This window comes from Galeopterus variegatus, unplaced genomic scaffold (assembly GCF_000696425.1).
Source record: "Galeopterus variegatus unplaced genomic scaffold, G_variegatus-3.0.2 Scaffold6080, whole genome shotgun sequence".
Lineage (NCBI taxonomy): Eukaryota > Metazoa > Chordata > Mammalia > Dermoptera > Cynocephalidae > Galeopterus > Galeopterus variegatus.
This window is the reverse complement of record NW_007732191.1, coordinates 36,379-44,907: the sequence shown is the minus strand read 5'-3', so window position 1 is coordinate 44,907 and position 8,529 is coordinate 36,379. Positions and strand designations below refer to the sequence as shown.

Here is an 8,529-nt window from a genome sequence, read left to right as displayed (position 1 = left end):
TGGCGCCGTGGTGGCCGTCCCCACCGATACGCTGTACGGCCTGGCCTGCTCAGCGAGCTGCTCAGCGGCACTGGACGCTGTGTACCGCCTCAAGGGCCGCAGCGAGGCTAAGCCGCTGGCTGTTTGCCTGGGCCGCGTGGCCGACGTCTACAGGTGAGGCTGCCCCGACCCGGCCCCACTGGGGGCGGCACCGCGGGAGGGGTTTCCGGTGACAGGCTTGGGAGACTGAGGCGCAGAGAGCAGGAGGGGCTTGTCCAGGCTCACCAAGGAATCCGGAACTGGAAATATGTATCGAGCACTCAACGTACGTCAGGCCTTGAACTAGATGGTGGGCCTCCGCGATGAACAAGACTGTCAGGGGCCCTGTACTGTTACCGCTTTTGTGCTAATGGGGAGAGGCCTACGGGATAAAAGGAGACAAAGGCGGTAGCTTAATTTAGTAGCGAGTGCTTTGAAGAAAATAAAATAGGGAGCTTGATACTGCTATCACCGTATCACAGAGATCAGAGGCATGTAGGCTCCAAGCCTGGGGTGCTCATCTGGAGCCCCACGTTCTTTCTGCTCAAGCTCTTGGGGAGGTGAAGCAGGAAGACAGATGGATGCCATTGTAGGCCCTAAGGACCTGTCTAGAGTCGGAAAGTTTTACCAGTGGCTCTTCATTTTGGATGGATTTGTGCTCCTTTGTTTTCAGGTATTGCCATGTGAGAGTACCCGAGGAGCTCCTGAAAGACCTGTTGCCAGGACCAGTGACCCTGGTGATGGAACGCTCAGAGGAGCTCAACAAGGACCTGAACCCCTTTACTCCTGTGAGTCACATTTTCTCGTGTCTCCACACTCCTTCTGGCCACTTGGCTTTGACTAGGATCCAGACCAGACCCATTCCTTACCCCTTCCTTACCCCTTCCACCCTTTCTGATGATCCCCTTTCCCCTTAACTCATAGCTTGTAGGCATCCGGATTCCTGACCATGCCTTCATGCAGGACTTGGCCCAGATGTTTGGGGGACCTCTTGCTCTCACCAGCGCCAACCTCAGCTCCCAGGCCAGTTCTCTGAATGTCACGGTGAGAGTTTCCCAGTCTTTCCCCCAGAAACATCACCAGGCCAAACACTGTTTCCTCGGAGCCAGTGGGGTTGACTGTGCACTGGAATTGCCTGGTGGGAGAGTGACCTTTTTGGTCTAATAGTGGGAAAGCTGCCCAGGTGGCAGGGGGTAGGGGTGGGGAGGAATGCAAATTAAAGGATCTTTTTTTTTTTTTTTTTTTTTTTTTTTGCATCATTCGTCCAGGCTGGTAAGTCTCTTTCATGTGGCATGGGGGTAGAATTTGAGGGAGGTTGGGAGGATGCAAAAAAAACTTTGACAAAATGAAGGTTGTCACTCCTATCTTGCCTTGAGGAAGTGTGGGCAGGTTTGGAGAAGTGGTAAGTGCAATGAGACTAAAATTACTGGTGTTTGCTAACTTATTTTAGGATTCAAAAGGATTCATCAAGGGTTTGATAAACTGAGCATAATAAGATGAGTAAATTTAGAGGTCCCGGTCACCAGACTGGTGGGCTCAGGCCTTTGAGAACTGTGACTCACTCTCCTCTGTTTCTTCCTCAGTGCCCTGGAAAGTACTACAACCATCCTCCAACAGAAGTATGGGCTGCTCCCCTCACATGGATCCTGCTCATGAAACTAGGGAGGAGGGGGGACCCAAGGACTGGTGCTGGATACTATGTGTCTGTTTGTGGGTGGCTGGCAAGGCTTCATTTGTAGAGGCCCTTGAGCTGTGTCACTAGCCTGACCCATTAAGCAATGTGTCTTTCTAAACACCTTAGACCAGGTCTCAGAAGCTGCTGGTTTATCTTCGCACCTGGAGGAAAAGTTATATTTGTTATCTGTTTTATGATAGTTTCATGTATCAGCCAAAAGATGGGTAGAGAGGTTAAGAACATTCCTAAGGTGGCCTTATTCTGGTAAGTTTTCTTCTCCTCTCTCCCTCTCTCTCTTCCCTCCCCCTCCCTCACCGCTCTCTCTCTCTTCTCTTCGACTTCTCTCCCTCCCTCTCTCTCCCCTTATCTCTCTTTTCCTCCCTCCCTCCCTCACTCAATTGGAAAGAAATTTAAATAACAGTCTAGTGAAAACCTCCTTTCTGGTGGGTGGTGACGTTTAAGGTCCAAATCAGCCAGAAGTGCCAGTGCTGTTAAAAAGTCTTAGGGGACTAAAGGCATGAGTTTGGGCTCCTGAAGCTGGATTCAAGTTAGGATAAAGATTGTAGAGTCACAGGCCAAACACTGTTTCCTCTGAACCAGTGAGGCTAGTGGTGTGGTGTTCTGTAATTGTGTACAGGGGCGAGTAGTCATTTGGGTCTAATGCGAAGTCTGCTCAGTTGGCAGAGGGTAGAGGTAGGGGGAATCCAGATTAAAAAATATTGGAAAGTAAATTTCTACTATCCTTTTCAGCCAGTGAGTTTTTTCTTATTTATTCATAAATTATAATTATAACATCTTTATTTAAACCCAGTGTGTACTCAGCAGCCTTTTATATTTATTCGTATGTATACCAAGTGCTAAACATAATTGTTGTTGGGCATTTAAACTTTTTCTTTCATATAAAAAAAATGCTGCTATTAAACATATTTGTAAATGGTTTATTTTTTTTCTTTTGAATTGCTTCCTCAGGGTAGGATTACCAGGTCAAAGTGTATGAATGGTTTATGGCTCTTGATATAGATTAGCCTTCAAAAGAACTGAATTAATTTATATAGCTGTCAGCAGTGTGTGAGAATCGCTGCCCCTGCCCCCTGGACTTGCCATATTTTTAGTATTTTTCAAATTGTTTATGTGTGAAATGAAGCCTCAATGCTACTACCTTCTGTAAATTGCTACAGGTCAAAAGCCAGCCCTTTCAACTGTCCCTGCCTGCCTTGGTTTCCCCAACTATGACACAAACCAGGCAGCCAGGCCTGCTCATATAACCAGTGGTGTTTCAAATCAGTTACCTAACGGGCTGGGGTCCACTTCCTCCTCTCCCCTCTTACATCCCAGTTCCGAGAATTCCAATTCAGTCTTGGGTCCTGGCTGGTTTGCTCAGTTGGTTAGAGCGCAGCCTTGTAACACCAAGGTCACAAGTCCGGATCCCCGTTCTGGCCAGCCACCAGAAAAAAAAGAGAAAATGTCCGATTCAGTCTTGCCCATAAGCTTCTCAGTACAGTGATTTCCAATGCACACATTTTCAAGTAGGTCCTAAGGATGTTGCCAAGAAAGTGTCCCCAGAGCCTGCTTTAATGAGGGTCCTGGCAATTAGCATATTAGTTTATTTGTAAATAAGCACTGGCTGGTTAATTATTCTCTAGAAATACTGTTTAATAGGAATTTCTTAAGCAAACTAACTCTTCATTGTGCTGAAACTATAGCCCGCCCAGCCAATATGTCAATTTGTCAAAAAACTCTGAGAAGACTTGAAGAGAGCAAAAGGAATGCTCACTTGAGAATACCACTCCATCTTTAATATCACAGTAGCACTAGAAATGGCTTTCGTGAGTGGGCCTCATTCAATTCAGGCAGCTAAAGGGAGGGGTGTCCTTAGTCCTCTCCCTGGAGCTAAATGTTCACCTGGGAAAAGGTAGGCTCTGGAGCACAGAGGTATTTTCTTAAAGAGGAAAAAGAACAACTCCCAGCAGGGGGTGAAACTGTAAAAAAGAAAAACTGATAACTGCCCAGGCACTAGCTACAAGGCCACACCAAATAAGGAAAGCTGGATCCTGTAAGCTTCAGGAGGACAGGAACTGTTCCTTGGTCAAGTTTTCCCCAGCACCTAGCACATAGTAAAGTGCTCGGTTAGTGGGTATCGAATGAGTGAATGCTCAGGATAATTTCCTGATAATTGGGTTCAGGAATCTACTGGGAGGAGCTTAAACCTAGAAGTTCCCTTTTAGAAGGTCTCAAATATGGTTCCCTAACTTAGAGAAGATAGATGATATGGGAACAGCCTGAAGAAAGGACAAAGGCTGGCAGAAGGGAGCAGCGTGCATGCTAGCCCAGAACCCTGATGCCCTTCCAAGAGCAGTGACAGGGTGACTCCATGACACAACACCAACCTGCCACAGAGTTCAACTACAAGGGATTACATGAAAGTGTTCTGAGGCTGTGGGCTTCCCTGGGCTTGGTCCAGTCACCTGTCGGCTTCTATTGTTTTCTGGAACACTGCCTAGCTTCCCATCACTGCAGAGCACCCCAGCGCCACTTGCCTGAGGAACGGGCTCTGTTCTACATGGGCCTAGGCCTAAAGGCTCACCCAGAAGCACCCATCTGCTGCCTTAGGGACAAGACCTCAGCTGAGCCCCACATGGTGACATTTTCCTTTGATGCTGGGACATCAGCACCACATGCCTGCTTATCACATCAGCCACTGCTCCTTCTCTTTGATGAAGTGTTCTGCCCAGCGGCGGGTCAGCTCTAGGTACAGGCTGGGCTGATGGGGCAGGTAGTCCAAATACAGGCGAGTTGGTGTCTTCTTGGGAATGGCCTTCTCGATCTGGGTGCCCTCGTGCCACTCATTGAAGGAGGTGATGGAGACAATCTCAGGCCTCACTGTCAAGGCCGCCTGCAGGGCTGTCTCATAGTACTTGCCATTGACTCTGTTCCGCGTATTGTGGTTGTTCCAGGGCCGTATGCTGGTGTCAATGTAGCCAGGCCCCACACTGGGAATGAACATGAGGTTGTTGGCATCACAAAAGTTCTTCACAGCTTTCCAGTTCTGATGCGAGGAGCCAAAGGAGAAACCGTTGGAGGCAAAGTAGGTGTACATGCCATCAAATCCAGCGGCCAGGATGTCATGTGTGTGGCCCTCCTCCACCAGCAGCGCTATGAAGACCCCATCATAGGGGGTGTTGCGGATTGAGTGAGGCCCATTTGGTGTCAGGAGGTGGGCCCAGGCCTCAGGTGATGTCAAGTATGAGTCGTAGATATAAAAGAGTGGGAGGCTCTTGCCCATGCTGTTCTTATAGTGGTAAAATGCACCATGAGAGCCATACCTGAGGAACAGGAGGAGGAAGAGCCTGAGTTGGATGGAAGAGACCAGCACAGCTGTAGGACCAGCCATGGATGAGCTCTTTCTTGATGCCACAGCACCATTTAGGATCCAGCCAAAATGCACAGTTGGACTCATCATGCTTCTAAGCAAGAACCTGGTTCCCTTCCCTCCTCTCCCAGCCTTGTCATTCTTAAGCCTCACTTCCCTACCCTGAGCCAAGTCACCACCATCTTTCATCTGGATGGTGGCAATAGCCATTTAAGTGGTCTCCTGGCTTCAGTTCCTGCCTCCCTATAATCCATTATCTCCCCTACTTGATCTGGCCCTGCCTACCTCCATCCCTGCTGTTACCCCATCAGTCTCCACTCCCTGTCTGGTCATTCTATTCTGCTGTCATGCCAAGCTTGTACCATCTTACAGCCTTTGCATCTGCCAGCCCTCTGCTTGAAATTTTCTGGCTGCCCCCAGATCTTTGCAGAACTGGTTATTTAGGTGTTAGTTTACATGGTGTCTCCTCAAAGAGGTTCACCACCCATTCTAAAGTAGTTTCTTGGGCACACGCTAGCACAAGACTCTGCTTTATTCTTTATTATTATTTTTTCATAGTACGGATCTATTTGATTTTTGCCATTTAATTACTTTCTGCTCCACTGCACCCCCAACACACTAGAATTAAACATTATAAAATCAGATAATGATTTCATATCATTAAAATCGTTGCTAGTCCTACCCATTACTGTATAATTGGGCTTAGGACAGTGCCTTGACACATGTAGGCACGCAGTAGTTTTGAATGAATGAAATGTCCAAACACTGTACAATCTACTTTCACATATATTAACTCATGTAACTCTCACAAGACTCAAAGGTTAAGAGGCTTGCCTCTGATCACAGATTAGAGGCAACGAAACTGGAATTGAAACCCAGATTGCCTGACTCCAGGTCAGTACTCTTACTATAAAACATGTGCTGTGGCTGGCCAGTTAGCTCACTTGGGAGAGCATGGCACTGATAACACCAAGGTCAAGGGTTCAGATCCCTGTACTGGCCAGCCACCAAAAAAATAACAAAACAGAACAGCTGGGAACACAGGCTTGCTGCCCTTGTTTCTCCTGACCTGTCCCTCCAAACCTTCTACCTCTACCCCCATTTTGATCCCCACCAAAATCCCAGCCCCAAGCCACCAAAAAAATAACAAAACAGAACAGCTGGGAACACAGGCTTGCTGCCCTTGTTTCTCCTAACCTGTCCCTCCAAACCTTCTACCTCTACCCCCATTTTGATCCCCACCAAAATCCCAGCCCCCAGAGCAGCCTTACGTGTCAATAATGTACTTGATGTTGTCATGTACAGTGATGTCATCCCGGCCCTTGTAGGGTTGGATGTGGAAGGCCACCTGCCACAAACAGAGGAGTTACTGGTCAGGAGAATATCTGTCCAGGGGCCACGACATGTAAGACTCATGCTCCAACCATGGCCTGGAGGAGAGGCTGAGTTCAGGAGAGGGCCTGGCAATGGTGGGCACAATAGGGATAAATGCAGCCACTGCCCTTCAGGGCCAAAAAAGAGAGATGAGTTTGCCACCTCCCATAGCAAGCCAACTGGGAATCATTTTTGTGGACTGTCACAGTATGGCTAATAGATTTCAACCTATGTGCCAGCTCCAAGTGATTGGCGGTAGCTGCCTGAAACAATGGGAAGAATCTGCTAAATCTGCATTGATGGAAAAATGTGCTGGATTAAACGAGTCAGTGAAGGACTCAGGAATGGGGAGTGGAGCTTCTCTCCGTCATTCTTCCTTCACTACAGAAGCGGGCAACGACGGACTTGATTGGTACAACTGGGGAAAATAATGACATGCTTAGTTCAGCTCTGCTGAGAGCCCATGTTGTGCTCTACTCCTTGTGGTCAGCACTGCTTCCCACTGGGAAGTTGAGTCCAGAGTTCAGTCTGCGTGTTTACTTGGCTTTTGCCTACCCTTTAATCAGAATCAGGATCTACAACCTATCTTCTAATATTATTTAATAAAAGTCATATTTATTTAGTTTCTCATTGTCCTATATTTCATTTCCTCAATTCTTCTCAGAATTCAAGAAAATCAGAGTGACATAGGCACTATTTATTAGAACCCTCACTGAACACCACACTTGCTACATATGTGCCATCCCTGAGCTACTGGGAAGAACTTCTGTGGAGGCACTAACCCCGTGGGCAGAGGAGGGCAAAGCTCCAAAATAGAGCAGACAGCACGTGACATCTTCTTGGAAACTCACCTGGATGTCGTGCTGATGGGCAGTGTCCAGAATGGCGGGCACCAGGTCATCTGAGGGTTCCCCGTTATCATCAGCCATGCCAGGTGGGTACCAGGACAGGACCAGGACTCCTGAGACACAACACAGAGGCCACTTCAGAGATACACAATACCCCCCTAAACAGAATATTTTTTCTCATGTAACATATCCAACTGCAAAATGGTTTCTGAAAAGCTTGAGCGAGACTCCTGCCAGGCTCACATCCCGCAGATCAGATCCCTGAGCCTCGCGCTCCGGAGCTGTCCGCGCCACCGGTGCTGAAGCGCACAGCTGCGGGAACCGTAGAGCGACAGGCCGGAAGGAGCCGGGCTTACGAGTGCATCAGCAAGTAGTAGAACAAAGAGAATTGAGTGGATAATGCCACACCCACCAAGAAGCCACAGTCCTAGCTCTAAAGAAGAGGAGCCTCCCTGAGGCCTCAGGTGGAGAAGCACCCCGAGCAGAGGCCATCCCAGTGCTTCCCATGGGAAGTAACGTTTGCCTCAGCTGTCTGCCGTCTAGACCTGAAAATCCCAAAGGACAGTCCCTGTCTTATTTATCTTTGTCTACTTCTCACCTTTTCTCTGTCATTCTATTCCCCCCCCCATTCACAAACCATCTCCAGGTAAATTAGAATGTACTGTACAATCCAGCAGAATTCAGTGACAAAACCTGAAGCAGGTGAACCTCCCCACCCCCCTACAGAGGAGACTCCCAGGGTTCTCTCTTCTAGCTGAGTGCCTGATGAAAAGCTCCTGGGCTCCCCCTGCAAACAGAGCAGGGTCCATCATGCAACATGGGCAAATTTTTCTCTCTACAGCCAGCAAAACCAGGAAGGGTTGCTGTTCTACTCTGTGCCTGCTGTGAAAGTAAAGGCCATCCAGGCTCTACTGCTCTGAACCCCAGACTCTTGAGGAGCCAGGGTACCCAGGCCTCACTTCATTGCTCAAACTAGAAGCCAAACAGATTGGAACACTCTGCCTCCCTCTCTTCACTGTCCCTACCTGGGACAGCTCTGGCACAAATTACCAGCATCTCCACCCTATGGAAGGGCCCTGGAATGTTGGGGGTCAGAAAGGCCTAAGTGGGGGGCCGGCCCGGTGGCGCACTGCTACAGTGCGCCGCTTGAGAGCGCGGCGACGCTCCCGCCGAGGGTTCGGATCCCACATACAGACCGGCCACTCACTGGCTGAGCGAGGTGCAGGCGCAACACCGAGGGTTGC

The 8,529-nt window shown here is 48.8% G+C and overlaps 2 protein-coding genes across 3 annotated transcripts; one reads left to right on the top strand and one right to left on the bottom strand.

Annotated features, from left to right (window-relative positions):
• Position 1: 1 nt before the first annotated feature.
• LOC103605800 (yrdC domain-containing protein, mitochondrial-like) lies at positions 2–2,040 on the top strand (the record flags this gene model as incomplete). The annotated part of the gene is made up of 5 exons (XM_008590435.1): positions 2–153; positions 692–806; positions 943–1,156; positions 1,269–1,290; positions 1,602–2,040. Coding segments are annotated over 5 exons (576 nt in total), but the record flags the coding sequence as incomplete, so codon positions are not given.
• A 468-nt stretch (positions 2,041–2,508) lies between these two features.
• On the bottom strand, positions 2,509–7,393 carry MANEAL (mannosidase, endo-alpha-like). Of its 2 annotated transcripts, XM_008590423.1 has the most exons (3): positions 7,289–7,393; positions 6,335–6,411; positions 2,509–5,016 (listed from the first exon to the last, which is right to left on the bottom strand). In XM_008590423.1, the coding sequence occupies exons 1-3, from the start codon at positions 7,364–7,366 to the stop codon at positions 4,380–4,382; spliced, it is 792 nt and encodes a 263-aa protein (XP_008588645.1). In that variant the 5' UTR covers positions 7,367–7,393; the 3' UTR covers positions 2,509–4,379. The 2 variants fall into 2 exon arrangements, with proteins under 2 accessions (XP_008588645.1, XP_008588646.1); XM_008590424.1 differs by lacking the exon at positions 6,335–6,411.
• Positions 7,394–8,529: the final 1,136 nt, after the last annotated feature.

Excerpts from the sequence above, each read along its gene's own strand:
- MANEAL (XM_008590423.1), bottom strand. The coding sequence starts at position 7,366 with ATGGCTGATGATAACGGGGAACCCTCAGATGACCTGGTGCCCGCCATT. Across the intron at positions 6,412-7,288 it reads CCCATCAGCACGACATCCAG|GTGGCCTTCCACATCCAACC; the intron begins GTGAGTTTCCAA and ends TGTTTGTGGCAG. Across the intron at positions 5,017-6,334 it reads ATCAAGTACATTATTGACAC|GTATGGCTCTCATGGTGCAT; the intron begins GTAAGGCTGCTC and ends CCTGTTCCTCAG.